This window comes from Sorex araneus, chromosome 3, assembly GCF_027595985.1.
Source record: "Sorex araneus isolate mSorAra2 chromosome 3, mSorAra2.pri, whole genome shotgun sequence".
NCBI classification, from domain to species: Eukaryota; Metazoa; Chordata; class Mammalia; order Eulipotyphla; family Soricidae; genus Sorex; species Sorex araneus.
This window is the reverse complement of record NC_073304.1, coordinates 238,782,337-238,804,501: the sequence shown is the minus strand read 5'-3', so window position 1 is coordinate 238,804,501 and position 22,165 is coordinate 238,782,337. Positions and strand designations below refer to the sequence as shown.

Here is a 22,165-nt window from a genome sequence, read left to right as displayed (position 1 = left end):
GCCCTCCCAGGGGCACCCCACCTGTGCTGCGTGCCCCCCACACCCTGCCTGAGCCTCCCACGCGGGCAGCAGCCCAATCTGAAGGTAAACTGAGGCATGGAGCTGGGGGGGGCAGCAGACCCTGTGACGGGGTGTCCCCTGTGGCAGGGCCGTCCTGCCCAGGCTCGCGCCCAGCCTCTGGGGGCGCCTGGCCCACTGCCTGTCCCCATTCAGCCAGGACACGTCCCTGTCACATCGGGCGCATCCCAGGAGGCCCGTTGAACCGGACACTTGGTGGGAAGGTGGCGGCAGGAGCAGCCCCGGGCGCCAGCCTGGCGGGGGCAGGCTGGGGTCAGCGGCAGAGCAGGGGCGGAGGGGGCCACACGTGGGCGGCTCAGAGGGTGGGGCAGTCTGGGGACGTGAGGGGGGCTGGGCCCACCCCCGCCTTGTGCTGCCGTGACCGGGCCCTCGGGGCTCAGACTCAGGGAGGGAGGCTGGGGCCCTGCCTGAGTGCCGGGGCCAGCGGCGGGCACTGCCCATCTGCTCCCACTCCACACCCGCCCTGGCCAGGCAGCCTGGCCCCTGGTGCCCACGCTGCAGCCTCAGGGGAGGTGCTGCCGGCTCTGACCCCCTGCGCCTTGCGCCACTGTGGCCCGGACCCCCGCCTGGACCCCTGGGCGGGTGTGACAGCGCACTCAGGCCTGGGCCCAGGGAGCTGGACGCGGACCCCGTCAGCAGCACGAGAGGGCAGAGGGTGCCCGGGGCAGGCCTGTGGAGGCGGCTGTGCAGGAGCAGCTCTGGAGCTGGCGCCCCCTGCCAGGGCGCCAGGGAGATGGTGGGGCTGGTGGCAGGCGGGCCGGAGCCCCCAGGGCTGAGGGTGCAGACCAAGAGGCGCACCCCCGAGCCGCCCCCCCCGGCTGTCTGCAGCCCACCCCCCCCCCCTGGAGTCTGCCATGGGGACCCCAGATCTCACAGAAGCTTCCAGAACCTTTGGGGCCTTCACTGCAGCCATGTTGCCCCTCAGCCCCCAGGGCTGGCCGAGGCCTGCGGGACCCCCGAGGCCGGGGTTCTGCACCCCGGGGCTGTCCCCACACCTGCCTGACCCTACTCTGCAGAACTCGCCGAGTCTGGTTCCCGCTCCTGCACCCACCCCAGCCTGCTCCTGGGCACCCGCCGCGCCCCTGCCTCTGCCCAGAGCCCGCGGCTGCCACCCAGTGGCCACTGCGCGAACAGCGGCGGGCGCCCAGCCGACCCGGCAGCAGGGGGCTGTCCCATGGGCGCCCCCTCAGTCACTGGCCCCTGCTCGCCGCCCCTCACCCGCCCCCGCACCCGCCCCCCTCACCCGCCCCCCATCACCCACCCTCTCACCCGCCCCTCACCCGCCCCCCACCTGCCCCCCTCACCCAACCCCTCACCCAACCCACCTCACCCAACCCCCCTCACCCGATCCCCCCACCTGACCCCCCTCACCCAACCCCCTCACCCGCCCCTCACCCACCCCCCTCACCCAACCCCCAACCCCCAACCCCTCACTCTCCCGATCCCCACTCACCCGCCCCGCTCACCGGCCCCCACTCTCCCAGACCCCGCTTGCCTGGCCCCTCCCTCCCACGTGCTCTCCCCTGTTCATTCCCCCTCAGTCATTCATCCCCCCTCATTCCTGTTCCTGCACTCATGTGTCCCCCTCATTCATGCATTCCCTTTCTCATTCATACATCTCCCCCTCATTCATACATTCATTCCCTTCTTCATTTATTCCCCTTCATTCATTCCTTCTCATTCACTCATTCCCTCTCTCATTCATGCATTCCATCCTCATGTTTTCATTCCCCCCTCATTCATGCATTTCCTAATTCATACATTCCCACTCATTCGTTCATTCCCCCTCATACACGCATTCCCCCTCATTCTGCATTTCCTCCTTCACGCACTCCCCCTCGTTCATGCGTTCTCAGTCATGCATTCTCCCTCCCTCCCCAGTCCCTCTCTCACTTGCTCTCTCAGCAGGCACAGGGCTCTGTGGAGCCAGACCGGCAGCCTCCTGTCAGAGGAACACTGGGTGGGAAAAGTTCAGGTGGGGCCGGGGCACCGAGGACTGAAACCCGGATTCCACCCAAGCACCTCACAGGTGCCAGTGCAGCCAGGAACAGCAGCAAAGCAAGAGAACTAGTGAGAATGAGGGAGGGGTAAGAGAGAGAGAGAGGGAGAGGGAGGGAGAGAGAGGGAGAGGGAGGGGGAGAGAGGGAGAGGGAGGGGGAGAGAGGGAGAGGGAGAGGGAGAGAGGGAGAGGGAGAGAGAGAAGGAGAGGGAGAGGGAGAGGGGGAGAGAGGGAGAGGGAGAGGGGGAGAGAGGGAGGGGGAGAGAGGGAGAGAGGAAGAGAGAGGGGAAGAGGGAGAGAGAGGAGAGGGAGGGGGAGAGAGAAAGGGGGAGACAGAGGGAGATGGAGAGAGAGAGGGAGAGGGAGAGGAGAGGGAGGGGGAGGGGGAGAGAGGGAGAGAGGGGAGAGAGGGAGAGGGAGGGAGAGAGAGGGAGAGGGGGAGAGAGAGGGAGAGGGAGGGGGAGAGAGGGAGAGGGAGGGAGAGAGAGGGAGAGAGAGGGAGAGGAAGAGGGAGGGGGAGAGGGAGAGGGGGAGAGAGGGAGAGGGAGAGAGGGAGAGGGAGGGGGAGAGAGGGAGAGAGAGAAGCACCCGAGATGCTCAGGGCTTGCTTCTGGCTCTGCACTCCGGAATCACTCCTGGCTGTGCTGGGGGTGTGGAGCTGGCTTGGCCACGCGGCCTGAGCACTGCTCTGCCGAGTCCCTCCCTTGGCCATTGGCGTCCCCCAGAGGGCTTGACCTCTCCCGCTGCCCTCTTGAGTGGCCCGAGTGGAGTTAGTTCCTCCTGGACTTTGGCCCCGCCCCTTCCAGAGGACAGGTCCTTGGGGACGCAGTGACACTCCCAGACTGGGGCAGGTTCCTTGTCTTCGCTGGAGGACAAGGGAGCGAGGGGCCACACGAGGGTCTGGGGCTGAGGCGCGGCCCTGCGCGGGCCAAGCCCCGTTTGCCCTCCAGCATCCTGTAAGGTCCTCGGGGGGAAGACGAGACACAGAGATGAGTGGAGATATTTATTTATTTTAAAATTCACTTATTTGGGGACTCTGCTCAGGGAGCCCTCCGGGCCGCTCTGCGGAGCGCCCGGGTGTCACCGACTGCACACGAGGCTAGCGCCCTCCTCTCTGCTTGCTCTCACGCGTAGGCGTGTTTACTAGGGAGAGTCATGCTCAGTACAGCAGGCAGGGTGTTTGGGCATTTTCCTGGCACCCAGCCAACCCTGGTTTGATCTCCCAAGTGCCACCAGGAGCAATTCCCCAGTGCAGAGCCAGAGTAACCCTGAGCGTCAGTGGGTGTGACACGAGGGAGAGGGATTTCATGCACCCGTGCGTGCGTGCGTGGTGGGAGACAGACCCTGGGTTTGGAGCGGAGGCTTCTGAAGGAGTGAGTAGCTCCCCCAGGGACTGACATGGGCGTGTCAAGGGCACATATGTGTGGAAGGACTGCACACGTGCTCCTTACGCAGTCTGGGGTACATGTGCAGGTGAGCAGGGTCAGACTGAAACCACTGTCTGGAGCTGCTTCCCCAATCCTCTCTCTCCCGAGTGGGTGACCACGCGGCCTTCTGGGTGGGAGTCTCCAGACGTGCGGGAGGGGCCTTCCTGCCTCCTGCAGCCGACCCTCCCCGCGCAAGCCCTGGGCTCGGCCCTGGTCTGGCGAAAACTAGAAATCGCGAGTTGCAGCAAGTTCTCGGCCTTCCGATGCCCACCGGGGCAGGTGAGCTAGGACAGCAGGCGGGGCGCCTGCCCTGCTCCAGGTTCCATCCCCGGCACGAGGCCCCCCGAGAACCATCAGGGTGACCCCCGAGCACCGCCAGGTGCCACCCCCACGGCCGGGGAGAGGGGCACACCGGGAGCACCTGCCCTGGGCTGAGTCCTGGCATCACTGGTCTCCTGGGCAACTCGGAGGCGGTCCTGGTGGCCGCAGTCCGGCAAGGATGGTGCACTGCATCCTCGGGGGCGCGAGCGAGAGGCTCAGAGCCTGCCTGTGCTGGGCCGCGGGGGACCCCCGCCCTGCCGGTTGGGTTCGCTCGGGCTCCGGAGAGCACGTGCCCCCAGCCGGCCACCGCCCAGTTCGCACCAGGGCCCTTGACATTGCCATATGATTGGCTGTCCCGCGACCACACTCATTTGCATACGTCAAAGATTGGTTGTTCCCATTAGAGGCATCGTAGTGAGTAACCAATCAGGTAGCAGAGACGGCGAGGGGGCGGGATTTGAGCGGGCTGTGCACGCTGCGGCCTCTCTGGACCCCAGCAGTGCCGGGTGTGCCCCCCTGACCAAAGGGCCCGGGGAACGGAGGCGGCGGGAACGCTGCGAGCACAGCGTCCTCTGCAGACACCCCCGCGCTGCGCTGCACGGCAGCCCCAGCCTGTGCTCTCCGGTCGGCAGTGACCGGCTGGGAGAGGACCCTGGCGGGGCTTGACCGGGCAGGTGCCCCCCAGGCCAGCAGTGCGCTGATCTTACATCCAGAGCACGGCACGACGCGCTGCGACGCTGGGGAAGGACACCTCATCTCTGCCCCAGAAGTGGCATGCTGTAGTGTCGGTGACACTGGACGAGGGTCTCCTGTCAGAACATTCTAGAGCCAAGGCCGGGCTCCGGAGCTGGGCTCCATGGGTGCACCGCACAGGCCCTAGAGCACTGCTGGACGTAGCCCAGGGCCCTGAACCCCACAATAAGGACCAGGCAGTTTCCAGAGTGGAGGGCGGGGCAGGGCAGGGCAGGGCAGGGCAGGGCAGGGCAGGGCATGGTAGGGCATGGCAGGGCAGGGCAGGGCAGGGCAGCGCAGGGCAGCCCGGGCCACCCATGTGCTGTGCCCAAGCCCTCCCGCCCTCTGCCCTCCCACAGCTCTACGCAGACCTTTCTCCCCTGCCTGTCTGCCAGAGCCAGACTTCGTGCCACATCTTGCAAGGCGAGCGCCACCCCGGCACCAGCACCCATCTGAACACGGCCTGTGTGTGCAGGTGCTGGGGCGCTGGGGGCTGCCCCAGGGGACGCTGGCACGGCCCAGGCCCGAGACTGTCTCACTCGTCAGAGGCTGTTTTGCTCCTATCACACAGGAGAAGCGCCACATCTGACTCGCCCCCTTCCGGCTCAGGACACGAGGCCTCTCTGGGAGCACTGCCACGAGCACGCGTGTGAGCTCCCGTGCGGACAGAGCCGTCCCTCAGCTCTAGCCACCGGCCCACACGTGGACGGCTCTGGCCAGTTTCCTAAAGTTGTCTCCACTTCCTTCTCTCCTTCGGTGTGGGTGTGCGCACGTGCTTCCCTGAGCCTGCAGCCAACTGGGCCAGTGGGGGACGAGGCCCGAGGGCCTGAGGATGAGGTTCGGGGCTGAGCCGCTCTTCTGGGGCGCCAGGTCTGCGCCTGCGTGAAGAACCGAGTGACTCTGGGAGTGGGGGCTGGAGCCAGGCTCAGCCTCAGGCGAGGCGCGTGCCCTGACCCCTGGGCCACCTCGAATCCCACCCCTTGCAGTCTTCACTGGGCTTGGGGCCATGCCCACAGACCCCAGGAGCTCCTCCTAGCCTGGTGTCCCCGCACGCTGGCGGGCTCAGGGCCACTTCCGGGAGGCCGGGTCAAACTCAGATTCTGCACAAGCAAGGCGCGTGCCCCAGACCACTGAAGCTCCTTCCCGGCCCACATGCTTGTTACGGGGAGCACTGAAATCAGGCCCTCAGAGCTGGGGCTGTGCCTCTCAGTTTTCCCCCCAGGCCCCTCCCCCTTCTGGCCCTGACCATCTGCAGACAGCTGGGAGCTGTGCCCATGGCCGCAAGCCCCGCCTGCCTCACCTCTACCTCCTTATCCAGGTGAGGCTGTGCAGGGGCCAACGCCTGGCACTGCCCCTGCCTGCACGTGGTGGGTTCAGCCCGCTTGGACTCGGTCATGGCGTCAAGGGTCCTACTTGGCTCTGGCACAGGGAACCGGTCTGCCCGGCACTGTTTAATCGGAAGAGGATCTTTCCCCTCTGAAAAGCAGCTCGTGGGCCTGTCTGGCAACAAATCCTCATTGTGTAACTTTGTGTAAAGGTGCAAGTCTAAGAGAAAAAAGCTGCTTTGGCCCATGACGTGCTGACGCTGGCACCCTGCAGGCCCTGCACACCCCAGAGTCCAAGTGGGACATTAATCCGCCCGTTCCTTCCGGCCAATGCCCAGTGGTGCGGCACAGCGGGGCTGCCAGCTCTGCTCACCAGGGGCTACATTTGAGTGGCAGCTGTGTGAGCCCCCTGGGGCCCTCCTGGAAGGCCGGGGCCCCGTGGAGGTGGGTGGGGGCCCTGCCCTCTGCACAGAGGCTTTGCTGGAATCTGCAGGAGCCCAGGAGCTCCCCCCGCCCCCAGCACTGTCCTGCTCCAAACCAAGCACAAGGGGAGTCGAATGACCACTCTCTGGTCCTGCTGCCCTCCGTGATGCCCGCCCGCCCTCCCTGGTCTGGCGCCCCCACGCAGCACTGGCCCCCAACGCCTCTGTATGGGGTCTGCGTCTGCCCTCTCTGGCTGTTGGTGGGGCATGGGGCTGGCCCCGGTGCAGACCTGGGGGTCCCCGCAGGCCCCCTCCACCAGCCTCTGCCACGGAAGGTCAGGCGCGTGTTCTGGCTGGACTGACACTGCCGGGCCTGTGATGGCAGCACCCTCGTGTGTTCCCCAGAGTGGCCTGTGGCACAGGGAGGGGGCAGCCCCCGGAAGGTGCAGACCACCCCTCGCCGCTAGCAGGGCCCCGACACAGGTGTGGCCACCAGCACCCGAAGCCCACTTGGCTCCGCCCCCCAGAGTTGGCTCTCAGGAGCCCCAGGAGTGGGTGTCAGCTCGGAGCACGCTGCTCAGACCGGCCCTGCGCCCCAGCACATCTGTCTGTCCGTCCCTGGGCTGCCTTGCCTGGAATTCCCCAGCGGGTGTGGGCCAGACGGGTGGCCCCGCAGGGTGGCCTCCGGGGAGACTGAGCAGCCGGGCAGCGTTCCCTGCGCTTTATTAGTGCCCCTGCGGGCTGGCGGGGGTCCCTGAGGGCCGCGGCCACCGCCCCGCCAGTGAGGGGGAGCTCCTTTGGCCTCGGGAACTTCGGGGAGCTACTGACATGCACAGAGAGGGCAGGCCCTGTCCAGCACAGCCCCCGGCCAGGCGCCGGGCCGGCCCCAAGGCCACGCACGTCCCGGCTGAGGTCTGGCAGAAGCGCCGGGTCTGGGAGCGACCACCTGCAGCCTGGCCCTGCACCTGGTTCCGAAGACCATGCTGGGGAGAGGGGGCAGGGGACCTGGACCTCAGACTCCGGGCCGCAGCGTCCCGGGGGGGCGAAGGCACGTGGGAGGCGGGAAGCGGGGCAGGCGGCCGGGCGCGTCAGGACGGCACGCGGACACCGAAATGCTTGCGGAGCTGCTCCAGAAACACGAAGGTGAGCATGGTGTGGGGCATGAGGCGGATGCCAGCTGGCACGAGGCCCTGCGGACGGTGCAGCAGCAGTGAGCGCCGGGCTGGGAGGAACCCCCTTGCCCCTGATCTGAGGGGGCGTGGGGCTGCCCCGCCGTAGGGGAAGCCCCGCCCCCGGAGAGGACACCCCTCACCTTGTAGAAGGCCAGGGGCCCCAGCCTGGCCGTCTCCCTGGCACAGTGGAGGACGCCCTGAGGAGGAAATCGGAAGGAAACCGAGAGGTTCCCCCAAGTGCCTCCAGCACAAGAGCCATGATCCTGACGGCCCATGGCGGGGAGCTGCCTGAAGGTCAAGGGGGAAGGGTCAGGAAAGGGAGACCCGTGGTGAGAAGGGTGTGACAGACCAGGGCGGGGGGCCCTGCCTGCTCCTAGTCCTGTCCTCTGAAAGTGGCAGCTAAGGAACAGGCAGGCACAGTGCAGAGGGGAAGCCAGCACCCACCCGGGCACAGCTCACCCACGAGGGGGCACGGCTCACCCACGAGGGGGCACGGCTCACCCACGAGGGGGCACGGCTCACCCACCCGGGCACAGCTCACCCACAAGGGGGTATGGCTCACCCACCCGGGCACGGCTCACCCACCTGGGCACAGCTCACCCACCCGGGCACAGCTCACCCACCTGGGCACGGCTCACCCACCTGGGCATGGCTCACCCACCCGGGCACGGCTCACCCACCTGGGCATGGCTCACCCACCTGGGCACGGCTCACCCACGAGGGGGCAGGGCTCACCCACCTGGGCACGGCTCACCCACCTGGGCACGGCTCACCCACCCGGGCACGGCTCGCCCACGAGGGGGCACGGCTCACCCACCCGGGCACGGCTCACCCACAAGGGGGCAGGCACGGCTCACCCACCCGGGCACGCTCACCCACCCGGGCACAGCTCACCCACCTGGGCACGGCTCACCCACCTGGGCACGGCTCACCCACGAGGGGGCAGGGCTCACCCACCCGGGCACGCTCACCTGGTACTCGCCCTTGGAGTTCATCAGGCGGGTCTTGAGCACGTCGAGGGGCTGGCACAGAACTGTGGCGCACCCACCCTGCGGGGGGGAGGGGCGCATCACCAGGGCCCCCCCCCCCCCCCCGGCCCTCCCCGGCAGCAGGAGCGGGCGCTTACCGCAATGAAGCTGGCGATGAAGTGTGTGAGGATGTTGTCGGCCATGTACCCCGTGCTCAGCACTAGCTGCTTGGCCTGGTCGTAGCAGGACAGCTGGGGGGAGGGGGAGTCAGGGCCTGCAGGCCGCCGCTGCCCCCGCCCCGGGCCCCCCGGGAGGCCTACCTGGCCCACGGTGACCAGCATCCCTCGGCTGGAAGCCATGGTCGCGCCAGAGAACAGCCTCTTCAGGCCCTCTGGAGGAAGAGAGGGTCAGGGCCTCCCCCCGCCCCCCACCCGGCCCCGGGCCTGGCACCTCACCTTCACGGAACACACGGTACAGGCCATCCAGGGCGTGGGCGTAGCTGTGGGGACAAGAGGCTGCGGGGAGGGGGCTGCGCGGCCCAGTCGCCCCCAGTGCTGAGCTGCAGGGGTGTAGGGGGGGGTGTGGAGGGCCCGGGGCTAGCTCCCTGCCCGAGCCGGGCTCTTAGCACCCACCGGGAGGCAGGCAGGGTGCCGGGTTCCCGTGACTCCAGAACCAACGTGTGTGTGCGTGTGGGGGGGCCTCCAAGTCCCTGCCCGGCCACGTGGCCGTCACTTACTTCCTGCGCTGTGCCGGAGGCAGCTTCACGTCGTTCTGCATCCTGAAAGGAGCGTGCTGGCTCGGGGGGCTGCACAGACCCCAGGCCCGCCCAGCCTCTGGGGGGGGCCCACACTGACCTCACGTTCACCATGTCGGCAGGAGTCCCCATGAAGCCACCAATGAAGCCTGAGGGACACCAGACGGTGACGGGCGGTGCCCGAGCCTGGCCCACCCGCGCCCTCCCGGGGCCCTGCTCACCACTGACGGCGCCCAGCAGGACCTTCTGGTGGAAGGGCAGGGGCCCCCCGCTGCCTCTGGCCAGGCGGTCCCGAGAAGTCTCGTAGATGGCGAAGCGCGTCAGGGAGTAGGTCATCTGGGGGAGGGACCTAACTCAGGGGCGCAGGTGGGGTCTGTGGGCGCAGACCCCGGGGGGATCCAGGCCATGGCAGCAGGCAGCGAGCCCACCCCCGAGGCTGGGGTCTCACTTGCACGCCCCATCCCCTCGGGTGTGGCGTCTGGGAGAGGGCCAGCCCCGGGGTCCCTCCTGAGCCTGAGGTCTCGCTGGAGGACCAGGCCAGCCCCCGCCCCGCCCCCGCCCCGCCCCCTGCAGACCCCCGCCCACCCGCTCACCTGGCGGCACAGGGAGGCGCTGAGGCTGCTGTAGAGTGCCAGGAAGCCGTCGTTGCGCACCACGCGCACGGCCATCCCCGTCATGCGCAGAGATGCCTCCTGCTGGGTCTGCAGGTGCACCTGGGCGGGGTCAGGACCCTCAGAGCCGGCCGGCCGCTGACCGCCCCGTCCGTGGGGCAGGGGCGATGTGAGCCACCGCGGGGTACCAGTGTCCAGTTCACTCCGCGCACCCAGTAAGGCCAGTGTCCCAGGTCTTCCCCAGGGCCACCCTCCGTCCCCACCGCCTTCTGGCCAGCAGGTGCCCCGCCTGGGGTCGCCCTGGGGTAGCTCGGCCGGTCCCCTGCCCCGCTGCACACGCGGCCTCGGGGGACGGACAGCGCTGGGCTGGGCAGGCGGCCCCGCGGGGCACTCCAGGGCAGCACCCGCCCACCCCTCCCAGCAGACAGCCTGTGCCAGGCGGAGGGGGTGGTGGTGGGGGCAGCGACACCCTCCCGGGCCTTGGACCATGGACAAGGGACTCCAGGTCACCGTCGGCGGACGCCCAAGTCCGCGGGGGCCAGCGCGGCGGGAGAAGGGTCTGGGAGCCCTGGGGGGCGATGCTGGCTGCCGGGGTGCAGGGGTGGGGGGGCTCTGGGAAACGGCGACCACCAAGCGCTGCCTGTCAAGTCCACCCGGCCTGCGCGGGCGAGCTGGGGGTGGGGGCCCCAGGGAAGCCTCTCGGCGAACTCTGCGGGGACAGCGCTTCCTTCGGAACCGCGGCCGCCGGGACGCGGTCGCGAGTGGGGAGACTCGGCATGTGCCCACGCAGCAGTCCCTCGGGCCCCGAACGCGCGTACCCCCGCACGCTGGGCGAGCCGGGGTGGCGGCGGGCGCGCCCCGGGCACGGGCCGGGGTCGGACGGGCAGGTGCGCGGTCCCCGGGTCTGGCGCTGACCGGCGCAGGCCCGCGTCCTCACCTTGAGCAGGTCCAGCGGGTGCGTGCAGCAGGCGGCCCCGCAGGAGGCCAGGCCGCCGAAGTACCAGCGCGACACGCGCACCTCGGAAGCCATGGCCCGGCTGTCCCGGCCCGCACCGGCCGCTCGGCGTCCAGCCCGGCCGCCCCGCCCCGCGCCGTCCCGCTCCGCCCCCGCGCCCGGTTCAAAGCGCCGCCCGTGCCCGCGGCCGGAGCAGCCAATGCGCCACAGGGACCGGGGCCGAGGCCTGGGAACGGCGGCCCGAGCAGCCAATGGGGCCTGGAGACCGTGCCCACGCAGCCAATGAGCCAGCGCGACCGGGAGGCGGGGCGTGGAGACCGTGTCCCGCGCAGCCAATGAGCCAGCGCGATCCGGAGGCGGGACCGGACTCCGTTTCCCTCGCGGCCAATCCGACCGCGCGCGAGGGGGCGGGGCCGAGAAGTGGCGGTCCGAGTAACCAATGCGCTGGCGCGGCTGGGAGGCGGGCCCCGGAGACCCGGCCTCGCGCGGCGATTGCACCAGCACCCTGGGGAGGCGGGACCCGGAACCGGCGTCTCGCGCTGCCCATTCGTCCGCGCGACCGGGAGGTGTCGCCGAGTTTAAACCCTTGGCCGAGGGCCTGGGGCCGAGTGGGCTGTTGCTGGCCGCGACACCTTGGCCCCGGGACCTGGCCGCTCGGTGTCCCGCCCTTCCTTGCACAGGTCTCCGCCAGGTCCCCGAAGGTCACCGCGAGGCGTGGCCCCAGGCGCTCACCGGCCAGCTGGGCACGGGCCAGCGCCGCGCCCAGAGACCTTTTCCTCTGGGCCTTGGGATCCTGATTGCGCAGGAGCTTCTCCCCCTGCGTAGGTCCTGGCCAGTGCGAGCGTAGGGCCAGAGGGCCACGCCGTAAAAGGCTGCGGCGGCTCTGCCCGTCCACTCGACACTGGGTCCAGTCCAGCCGGGCCGGGAAACGCCCATTCCGGTGCGGTTCCCACCCAGCCCCCCAGGAAACAGGTGCGGCGTGTCCAGGCTAGGGTGCAGGGAACGACCTGTGCTTGACCCCAGCCCTGCCACTGCTGTACCTCATGGCAGGGTGGAGGGGCCCCATCCCAGCAGAATCCGAGTGGCCAGTGCCCTGCTGCCCTTAGCTGACCTGTGGACGCTGCAAACACCAACTTGGTGCCTGCAAGCACTCAGGAGGCCTCTGCCGGTGTCCGTGGGGGAATGAAGACTACTCTAGCCCACGGGGGAAGCTGCACGCAGAGCAGGCCCCCTCGGCCCAGGCTGGCCAAGGACCACGATGGGGAACCCAGGAGCTGGTCTGGGCTGCCAGCAGGACCCGGAGACCACAGGAGTCCGGGGCTGAGCAGGCTCTGGCTGCCGGACTAACCCCAGGGTAGGAGGCCCTGACCACGGGGGAGGAGCCGAGGGGCAGCAGGCAGCGCAGGCAGCCTGGCCCGGGGAGGTCCGGGGTCGGGGTCTGTGAGAGGCGGCACCCTGCCCGTGGAGAGCCGTCTCTGAGAGCCTCGAGGCTGGCATGTGGCTCAGGCTTAGGTGTCCCAGCGTCCAGGCCAGCCACTGTGCAGGCTGCAGAGGCTAAGGGGAAGGCCGAGGACCCACCGCGACACACGGCGCCCTCTGGTGGCGGACGGAGGCCAGGCAGGCCCGGTGCCATGGAGGGCAGCCCGGCCAGGGGTGGGCTAATCATTAACTGAGGCGGCCTCCACACGGAGCTCGGCCCTCCGCTCTTTGGACGGGGCCTGTGGGTGCTCAAGTTTGATTGTGACTGGGGGGGGCAGGGTGCCCCCTCCTGGGAACCAGTCAGACCCCCCCATCCTACCTCCCCCCACCGGTCCCCAGGGTCCCGGGAAGAGGTTCAGACACACATCACACATACTCTTGCAACCTCAGGCCGCAACAGGCCAGCGCTGACTTATTATTATTATAGACGCGAATTAAAAACGGTTCACAGGTGCCCTCCCCAGCTCTGGGGGAAGGCCAGGAGGCAGTTACTGTCCCCAGGTAAGTCAGTGCTGCCCAGGTTGGCCAGGGCCAGGAAGCACCCACAGCCCCACCGCCTGCTCCACGCACGGGAACCATTTCTCTCTGTGGCCACCAGGAGGAGCACCAGCCAGTGGTGGTCTGGAGTACTCTGCCTGGTGCTGGCAGGGCAGCTGCCCCCTCCCTGCTGAAGGTCTGTCCCTTCTGTCCGTCTGTGCAGTTGGTCATCAACTGGCCACGAGCCGTGCTTGTGGCCCCAGAGCCGCCCCGTCTGCTGAGCCTGGGTACTGGGCGCACAGGTGGGGCCTGCCCGGGTCCCAGGGACGCCCTGTCCAGTCCTGTGGCGGCTACTCGAGAACCACGGTGCCACCCACGGCCTCCAGAGCCGCCTTGATCTTCTCTGCCTCGGCCTTGGCCACGTTGGCTTTGATTTCCTGTGGCAGCGACTCCACTAGCTTCTTTGCCTGCAGAGAGGGTCAGTAATGAGCCCGGCTGCTGCCCTGCCCAGGGGGACATGCGGACACAGGCCGAGTGGTGGCCGGGCCTCACCTGCACGAGGTTGATGCCCTGGATGTAGTTCTTGATCTCCTTGATCAGCTTCACCTTGTCCACAGGCTTCGCCTCCGTCAGGCGGACGGTGAAGTGTGTGCGCTCCTTCGCCTTGGGCACGTCCTCTGCCACCTGTGGGAGAGAAGGGGAGGCCTGCAGGGGTCCGGCCCCAGGGCACCAGGCTCGCCTGTCCCGGGGAAGATGAAGCCCTAGAGAGCCCCGCGGGCCGGGCTGCAGATTCCCTCCCGTCCCCTGCGCCTTCACTGCGGGCAGCGCCCATGCAGCTGGCAGCAGTGTGGTCCGAGCCTCTGCCTGACCAGGGCAGCACCTCCACGGCCCAGGTCGCTGGCTCCAGTCTTGCCCGGACACGCTCACCTATCAAATGTCCACCGTTCTCGGCGGAGTGTGCAGATGGGGCTGGACAGCCAAGGGGAAGGGCAGAACCCGGGGGCCACACCAACGGCCTCTGATAGTCGGAGACAGTGCAGGGACACTGGCCTCGTCCCGTTCACCTGGGTCTGGTCCCTGGCACTGTTCGGGCCAAAAACCCATACCCTTGAACCCTAGCACCAAAATGCCGAACTGGTTAGCTGAGGATTGCTGGGTATGGCGCAGGAAGGAACACGACGCCAGCGGCACGCTCACAGCTGATGTGCAAGGCAGCGCTGCCCTCGGTGTTTGGATTTGGGACCCGCCAACAGTCAGCGGACAGGAAGTCACCGATGGGTCCTCCCAAGCGCGGAGATCCCCCGGCCAAATGTGCCCAGGTAGTGGTGCTGACAGCTGGAGGTGCTAGTCATTCCCACTGTGAAGCCTGGCTGGCTTCAGGGGCGCAGGTTCCTCCAGGAGATGCAGCCTGCTTCGCGGGGGCCTGGCCCCTCACCCCCACGCCCCTCCGCTCACCGAGACCCGCTTCCGTTCTCCAGGGGGGTACCCAACAGAGAGGGCAGAGGGAGGGCACAAGGAGCCACCTGGCCCCCAAGGCACCACTGTGCGCAGCGAACAGGAACAGGCCTGTGCTCACCTCAGCGGCTGCGGCGGGCGAGGGGGCACTGGGCACCACGCCCCCCACGGGCATGAGTCCAACATCTTGGATCTTCAGGGTTTTCTGCGGGGAAAGGGAGCATGACCGGAAGCTGCACACAGACGCCGCTCCCACGCCCAGGGACCACCACACCTGCCCTGGGCGCCCGAACACAGCGGGCCGGTAGGGTTCTGCCCAGGTACCTTCAGCAGCTCATTGAGGTCTGAAATCTCCAGGAGCGTGAGGCTGGCGATGTCCTGGACCAGCTGCTGGATCTTTGGGGGGTACTCCTTGGGGGCGTTATCCAGGGGGGCACTGGCAAGCGCCTCTCCCTTCCGATGGCTGCTGCACCTCATCAGCCGGAAGGCACAGACCCGGGGCACCTGCTGCCTGGCAGCCCCGTGCAAACGGCCGTCAGCGTGGTCAGCGTGGCCCGCCCCGGCCCTCGTGGGGACACGGGCACACGCTGCTGCTGCCGCGCGGCCCCCCGGCCCCGAGCACCGCAGTCACGGGGCTGCGGCGGCGCCAGACGCTGCGGGAACGGCCCGACCGTTCGCCGCTCAAGGTCAAGCGGGGCCACGGCGGCGGCCGCGCGGGACGGGCTCGGGCCGCGGACCACCCCGCACACGCCGCCCGCCGCGCGCTGCAGCCCCGCCGCGCCGGCCGTGAGCGCCCGCCCGCCGCCCCTCGGCCGCCCCTCGGCCGCCCGCGGTACCTGTCCAGGCGTAAGGCGGCGCCCCGAAGCGCCAGGCACGGCCCCCACAGGGGGCGAGCGGCCGCCGGCAGCATCGGTACACCGGCGGGAAGGTCACACGCGGCTCCCTGAGCAGAAGGACGCTCTAGCCACCGCGGGCGCCGAGCACAGGAGCCCGGACGACGCTCTAGGCGGCGAGACCGCCGAGCATACGAGTCCGGGGGACGCTCTAGCCACCGCGGGCGCCGAGCATAGGAACCACGACGACGCTCTGGCCGGCGAGACCGCCGAGCATACGAGTCCGGAAGACGATTTAGCTACGGCGAGCGCGGAGCACGGAAGCCGGGATGACGCTCTAGCCAACGACACCGCCGAGCATACGAGTCCGGAGGGCGCTCTAGCCAGCGAGACGGCCGAGCATACGAGTGCGGACGGCGCTCTAGCCACCGCGGACGCCAAACATAGGAGCCGGACGGCGCCCCGCCGGCCGCGGGAGGCGCTGCAGAGCCCGAGGCGGCCGGGCTCCCGGAAGGACGACGCTCTAGCCCGCCCGCCCGCCCCGACGGCGCACACAGGGACGCATGGCTGGCTAAAGGGCTTTATTGCACGACTCGCTCGCGCGCCTGCGGGGGGCGGGGCGGGGTCCGGCGCCCGCGGGGGGGGAGTGGGGGTCGCCCGGCGGGGCGGGGCGGCGATCCCGGCCCAGGGCTCAGTCGAAGGAGATGAGCTGCGCCTCGCTGCCGGGCGGCGGCGCCTGCGCGGGCGGCTGCGGGGCGCCGGGGGGCGGCGGGCCGGCGGGGGGCGGCACCTGCGGACAGGGGCGGTCAGCCCTTGGCACGCGCCCGCCCCGCCCGCCCGGGCCCGCGCGGCCTCACCTGCTGGTACAGCGGCTGCTGGCCTGACACGTAGGCCGGCGTCGCGGCGGCCAGGGCGGCGTCGGGGCCCGGGAGCGCCGGCAGGAGGCTCTGCGGGGCGGGCGCGGGGGGCGCCCCGGCCACGGGCACGCCGTAGGGCGCGTAGCCCACGTAGCCCAGGGCGCCCGGCTGCGGGGGCTGCGCCAGCGCGGGGAGGCTCTGCGGGGCCTGCGAGGCGGCGGCCTGCGGGAGGAATAAGGGAGGGCGGGAGGGCGGGAACGGGGGCGAGGCCCGGGCCAGCCCCCCGCCCCAGGGGGCGCCCCACCTACCTGGTAGCCCTGCGAAGGGGTGGGCTGGTAGGAGGAGTAGGCCGGGCTGGCGGCCTGCCCCGCAGGGCCCGGGGGCGCAGCAGGGGCGGCGGCGGCGCCAGCCGGGTATATGTAGGCGCCCACCAGGTTGGGGTCTGCAGGGAGAAGAGGAGAAGCTGGAGCCGCGGAGAGGGGCTGCATTCTGGGCCACAGCCCACCAGAGGGGTCCCAGAAGGGCTGGATCAGACCCAGGGGGGCTTCCTGCAACTGTCCGAAGAACAGAGAGCCCACTCGGCCCGTACCCAGGGTGTGAAGGGGCAGGCCAAGCGCCGCCAGCCAGTGCAGAGGTGGCCTGTGAAGGGCGCAGCACCCATTCTGGCCACGTCTGTCCACCTCTGCCTTCTAGTCTTAGTAGCTGCCCCCTATGAGGTGCGGCTGGAGTCCCGGCCGGGGCTCCACCCCAGGGCACGTGCCCTGACAGCCCCTCCCTCCCCGGTCTGCAGCAAGACTTCTCCCCTTCTCTCGAGAACACCCCTGTCCACCTGCACCCCTCAGGCTCAGGGAGTCCATCACACGAGTGTCAGGTGCTGCTGAAGTCAGGTTTGTGCCCGGCACCCGTGGGTCACATGGAACATCACCATCTGGCGGGCCCGCAGCCCAGCACCCCAGACATGGACCTTCCTGCAGGAGGCCAGTGTCTGCAGGGGCCCCGTGGGACAGGACTAGACCGTCTGCACAGTGCCGGATGCGGGCACGTCAGGTCAGGGTGGGTAGTGCTGGCTCCCAGGTGGGCCACGGAAAGGTCAGTGTCCACGCCCAGATCCTTCTGGGTGTCCTGAGCAGGGGCGGGCGAGCTGTGATTCCCTGTGCGGGGTCTGAGGGCTCTACAGGGCCGCAGTGGAGTGTGGGCTGGTGCAGGACAGGGTCCCGTCCGCCGCTTCACGGAGCTGCCGACTCGGGCTCGTGACTGGCCTTTCCAGTGTCCGAAGTCTCCACCCGGGGGCCAGGTGAACCCAAGCTCTGACCGGAAGGCCCAGGCTCAGTTCCGACACCACCTGCTACCCTAGCTGTCGCCAAAGAGCCTCTGAGCACCAGGTGTGGCCCCCAAACAGAACTACACCCTCCAAGCCCCTGCCCTGTGAGGGCAGCTCCCACCCACCCAACCGAGGTTGTTCCTGACAACTGGCCCAAGAGTCCAGCAAGGACCACCAGCCGAGGCGGGGCTGAGGGGGCTGGGAGCTGCAGTGCCCAGACTACATCAGGGGCACAGGGTCGGGCCGAGAGCCGCGGCTGCACCACTGCAGAGCCTGCACTGGTCCCTCGGCTGCTCCTTCCGGGACCCCCAAGACACACCCGGAGACAGCAGCAGCGGCACCCTTACCTGCTCCGGAGCTGGGCATGCTGGCGTAGGGGCTGCTGCCCGCGGGCGCAGGCTGGCTCATGTACACCGTGTGCATCGGGGAGCCCTCCACCGAGCTGGCCGGGCTGAAGGTGCCCGGGAAGCTGGTGGGGCCCGAGGGCTGGTAGAGCACGCTGCCTGCTGGAGGCAGAGCTTGGAGCTGGGCATAGGGCAGGGAGAAGGCGGGCATCTGGGCGCGCATCTGGACCGTCTGCTTCTGCTGTTCCAGGCGCAGCTGCCGCTCCTTCTCCTGCTCCTGCAGCCGCTGGATGGCCAGCTGCCTCTGCACCTCCAGATACTCCTGCGCAGGGACCAGTCAGGGGGCCCCGGCCCGCCCCCCGGCCCGCCCCGCCCCCGCGGCCCCGCCCCAGGCCCGGCCCCGCCCACACCTGCTTCTTCTGCCTCATGATCTCCAGCTTGTGTGCCAGCTGGATCTGGCGCTGGCGCTCGGCCTCCTCGGCCGCCCGGCGCAGCTTCTCCCGGTGCTCCTCCCGCAGGGCGCTCAGAGCGCCCCGGGCGTCTCGGATCTGCGCCAGCTTGTCCTGCAGGCCCTCGTAGTAGACTGCGGAGAGGAACCGGGCGTGGGTGGGTGCGGGCGCGGGCGCGGACCCCCCGCCCACCGGGCAGCACCTACGCCTGCGCTCGTCCAGCTGGTTGAGCAGCTCGAGCAGCTGCGGGTGCATGCCGTTGATGGACTGGAACAGGGACAGCACGGCCGAGTCATTGATGACGCTGCGGCCGCGCACGTGGTTGCTCTTCATGCGGTTGACAAAGGTGGTGACGGCGTTCTGCAGCGCCTTGAGGAACTGCGCGTGGCTCTCCTCCGACTCCCCGTTCTGGCACTGTGGGGACACGTGGGGCTGGCGGATTCTGTGCCGCGGGCCCCCTGGCACGCACCCCGCCATCGGGCGGGCAGGCAAAGCCGGGTGCCCCGGGCTGCAGCTGCCTCGCGCCCTCACCTCACTGAAGGGGCCTCCGGGAGAAGGTGCCGGCTGCGAGTCGGGGTCCGGGAGGGCCGTCTGTGGAGAGCGGAGGGTCTGTCAGCGCCTGGGGATGCGGGGGGCCGGGCGCGGCGGGGAGCCTGCTCACCTCCAGCATGGGGCCAGGGGCGCCATGGCCGTCCCCGGGCGGGGGCGACGGCTCGCTCAGGGGCGCAGGCGCCGAGGGCGTGGGGCTCCTGCGAGCCTCCTCCTGCTTCTTCTCCCAGTAGTTGCGGTTGAGGTACCGGGCGAGCTGCGGGGTGACAGGGGTCACTTCCGGGGACAGGGCCGGCCCGCACAGGGACCCGCGGGGTGCACTCACCTCGGGGTCGATGTCTTCAGCCAGAGGCGCCGACGAGTTCTGGGGAGGAGAGAGCCTGAGGGGTGCGGCCCGGAGCACAGGCCTGGCCCACCCACCTGGCAGCGCAGGGGCACACGCTCTGAGCGGGGTCCAGCGGGGAACGGGAAGGGGGACTCACCACAGGAGATGAGTACAGGCTGCCGGCCGGGGGCGCTGGCTCCGCCTTGGGGTATGCGGCATAGGTGGATTTCTGTCTCTGCAGAGTCAGGGCGGGGTCAGGGCTGGTCGGCCCCCACCAGCCCCCCCAGCAGCTCCCACAACTGCCCGGCTCACCATCCTCTCCTTCTCCTCCGCCTCCGACTGCGATAGGGCCAGGGCCAGCTGCAGCTCCTCCTCCTCCTGCAGGGCCGTCTCGTCCCTCTTAGGGGGCAGCTGTGGGGACAGGCAGGTGAGGCCGCCCGGCTTCTCCCTCTCGGGGTGGCGAGGGCCAGGCTGGGGGGGGCGGCACACCTGAGACTGCTGGGACAGAGGGCTGGTCAGGTACTCGGGGGGCAGCTCCGAGGTGGACACGCTCTTCCCCTCTGCTTTCCTGGGGACAGGGCACTGCGTGAGTCAGCCGCTGGGACGGCAGCGGCCACACCCGCGCTGACTGTCGGCTCCAGGCAGGTCGTGTCTTCCCGCCTTCCTGTGAGCCCGAGTCTCATGCCAGACCCCTTGGTGTCCCCCTGGGGGCCCCGCAGCTGAGAGCAGGCGCTTGCCCACACCCACACGGGGAGGCCCACCCCCCGCGTCCTGGCTCTCAAGGCCTCCAGGAGCGACAGCGGCGGACGGGCTGGGAGTGGTCACTGGCCCTGGGGAGAGCCCGGAGGCCCCGCGGACGCACCTGTTGAGCTGTTCGTAGCAGGGCTCACACACCCGCACCTCCTTCTCGATGCCAAACTTGGGGATGGTGGAGTACTTGGACGAGCACTTACCGCAGAAGATCTGGCCACAGGCCCGGCAGTGGTGCTGTGGGAGGTGCGCGGGTCACGAGGGCAGGGGCTCAGCGCGCAGCCCACCCTGAGCCCAGGAGGGAGAGGACCCGCCGACCGAGGCTCACCTTGCGCGTCACCACGCCAAACTGCACCCGGCACCGGTGGCACTCTTCAGCGTCCACCCAATCGGGGGCCTGTGGGGACAGTCGGGTGGTGAGGGCTCTCCGCCACTGCCCGCGCCCAGGCCGCCGGGGCACCCGCGCTCACCCTCTCTGCCGCAAACATGGCGTCGCTCTCCTTGAACTCCGGGAAGACGTGGCCTGCAGAGAGGGGGTCCCGGTGACCGGCAGCCCCAGGCATCAGGGCCGACTCCGGCCCCCCACCCGGGGCCCTGGGACGGGCCTGCCGCGCTCACCCTCGACCTTCATGATCTGGTAGGTGTCCTGCACCACCTTGTACTTGGGCTCGTTGCGGAAGGCGTGTGCCCAGGCCTGGATCAGATACAGGATCTTGTTCCGGACGCTCACTTCCACCTGCCTCTGCGGGGAAGCGCAAGGTGGGCCGCGGCGGGGGCCGTTTCCCCCAGCCGCCCCGCGGCAGGTCCTCCCCTGGCCTCCAGGGGCTGACCCCAAGGTCCCACGGAAGGAGCAAGGGCCTGTGCACGCGGCCCCAGGACCGGATGGAGCAGGGGCACCTCAGCTTAGACCCACAAGCACCGGGGAGGCTTCAGAGCCAGGGCCCAGTTCAGGGCGGCCAGGCAACGGGCCCGGCCCGGGGCCCCCGCCCGCGGCCCGGCCTGCTCACTACCTTCAGAAGCTCCTTCAGCTCCTCCATCGTCTGCTTGCTGGCCACCTCGTCATGCACCGTCTGCCCGCAGTTCTTCACCACCGACTCCATGACCTGGCAAGGCCCGCGAGGTGAGGCTGGCCGTGCCCGCCACCCCTGCCCGTGGGGGAAGGAGCAGGCGCAGAGAGTGGACAGGACGGGGCGGGCCCCTACCTCCAGAGCGTACAAGGCCACATGTGGGTTCTTGTCATTGACCTTCTTCTTGATGGCGCTCACCGCGTACTTGGCTCTGAGAGCAGGGGGCGCGGAGGGGAGGGGCAGCATCAGTGAGGGGAGCGGAGACCTTCCCGCCCAGCAGCCACACCTCAGTGCGGGTGCAGACCCTGCCACGACCCCACCGAAGCATCTCCTGCCACACAATCCTGGCGACCTGCCCAGCTGCCCCTTCACGCGAGGCTGCCACACAACGCCTCCTCCTCTCCCTCCACTCGCTGCCGGTCCCCACTTACTGCGTGTCCCCCTGGCGGATGAGGTCACAGATCTGCAGGATGGACTCCCAGTCCGTCTCCAGCAGAAGCTGGCTGGTGGCTTTGTCTGAGGGGAAGAGGGCGGCATTCCAGAGCGCTGCCTTGCTGACTCCCTAGCCCAGGACCGGGGAGAAGGGGCTGTTCCCTCTCCCCGTGCACTTCCCACTCCAGGGTGGGGGAGGGCCACTGCAACAGAAGGGTGGCCCGGGCAGGGCCTGGAGCCCCGTGGGCAGCACCGAGTGGGCGCCTGCTACACCCGCTCTAGATGGGGAACCGGGCACAGGCGAGGTCACTGCCCCAAACCGGAGAGGTTGCTGGGACAGAGCTGCACCGCCCCGGCCCGGGCGGGGTTCTGGGTCGGCCTGGGCTGGAGCCCCCCCCCCGTTGCGTCCCGCCGCGCGGAGGGGGGGCGTGACAGGGTGGGGGAGGCCCGACAGCAGCCGGGACAAGGCGGGCGCTGGCCCCCCGGCTGACCTTCAGCCAGCCCGCTGGGGAGCAGGAAGGGCCTCCCCGAGGTCTCCCCAAGGTCCCGTCCGGAGGCCCCCAGGCCGGCCTGGCCCGCGGCGAGCAGGGGCCCGCGCCCGCGCCCCCCGCTCCCGTCGCGGTGCGGGGCCGGGCGGCGGGGAGCAGACCCCCAGCGGCCCAGCCGGGGCGCGTGACTCAGGGCTCTGTCCGCGCGCCCCGGGCGCGGCCGCTCCCCGCGGCGGCGGCGCCCCCGCCCCGTGCTGCCCGCGCGCCCGCGGTCGGACCCCGCGGCCGGGGGTCGCACCGGCGCCGTCCGCCCCTCCAGAGCCCGCGGGCCGGGGGCGCGGCGGGGCGGGGGCGCGGGTAGGCCCGGGCGGCGGCGAGCGGGCCCGCGTTACCTAGCAGACGCTCGAAGGTGCCGCTGCCGCGCCCCATGGCGACCCCAACCCCGCTCCGACGCCGCGGCGCTCCCGTGCGCGCCGGCGCGCCCCCGACTTCCGCTTCCGCCTTCCCGGGCACGCGCACGCGCACGGCGCCGGCCCAGGAGCGGGGAGGCGGGCCTCGCTCGCCACACATTCTCG

At 69.8% G+C, this 22,165-nt stretch overlaps 3 protein-coding genes across 3 annotated transcripts; all 3 read right to left on the bottom strand.

Annotated features, from left to right (window-relative positions):
• Positions 1–7,011: 7,011 nt before the first annotated feature.
• SLC25A10 (solute carrier family 25 member 10) lies at positions 7,012–10,953 on the bottom strand. The gene is made up of 11 exons (XM_004621052.2): positions 10,747–10,953; positions 9,792–9,911; positions 9,420–9,534; positions 9,299–9,347; positions 9,181–9,222; positions 8,900–8,943; positions 8,765–8,835; positions 8,603–8,695; positions 8,448–8,525; positions 7,617–7,673; positions 7,012–7,494 (listed from the first exon to the last, which is right to left on the bottom strand). The coding sequence occupies exons 1-11, from the start codon at positions 10,837–10,839 to the stop codon at positions 7,393–7,395; spliced, it is 864 nt and encodes a 287-aa protein (XP_004621109.2). The 5' UTR covers positions 10,840–10,953; the 3' UTR covers positions 7,012–7,392.
• A 1,668-nt stretch (positions 10,954–12,621) lies between these two features.
• On the bottom strand, positions 12,622–15,241 carry MRPL12 (mitochondrial ribosomal protein L12). The gene is made up of 5 exons (XM_055130015.1): positions 15,012–15,241; positions 14,500–14,686; positions 14,297–14,380; positions 13,273–13,404; positions 12,622–13,187 (listed from the first exon to the last, which is right to left on the bottom strand). The coding sequence occupies exons 1-5, from the start codon at positions 15,083–15,085 to the stop codon at positions 13,071–13,073; spliced, it is 594 nt and encodes a 197-aa protein (XP_054985990.1). The 5' UTR covers positions 15,086–15,241; the 3' UTR covers positions 12,622–13,070.
• Positions 15,242–15,578: 337 nt separating this feature from the next.
• On the bottom strand, positions 15,579–22,125 carry HGS (hepatocyte growth factor-regulated tyrosine kinase substrate). Its single transcript, XM_055130013.1, has 20 exons — positions 21,983–22,125; positions 21,102–21,186; positions 20,806–20,881; positions 20,614–20,706; positions 20,222–20,345; positions 20,074–20,126; positions 19,932–20,000; positions 19,716–19,840; positions 19,343–19,421; positions 19,166–19,264; positions 19,011–19,088; positions 18,854–18,892; positions 18,641–18,784; positions 18,511–18,570; positions 18,186–18,393; positions 17,941–18,113; positions 17,534–17,852; positions 16,174–16,307; positions 15,866–16,087; positions 15,579–15,798 (listed from the first exon to the last, which is right to left on the bottom strand). Exons 1-20 carry the CDS (start codon positions 22,017–22,019, stop codon positions 15,700–15,702), a joined length of 2,316 nt encoding a protein of 771 aa, XP_054985988.1. The 5' UTR covers positions 22,020–22,125; the 3' UTR covers positions 15,579–15,699.
• Positions 22,126–22,165: the final 40 nt, after the last annotated feature.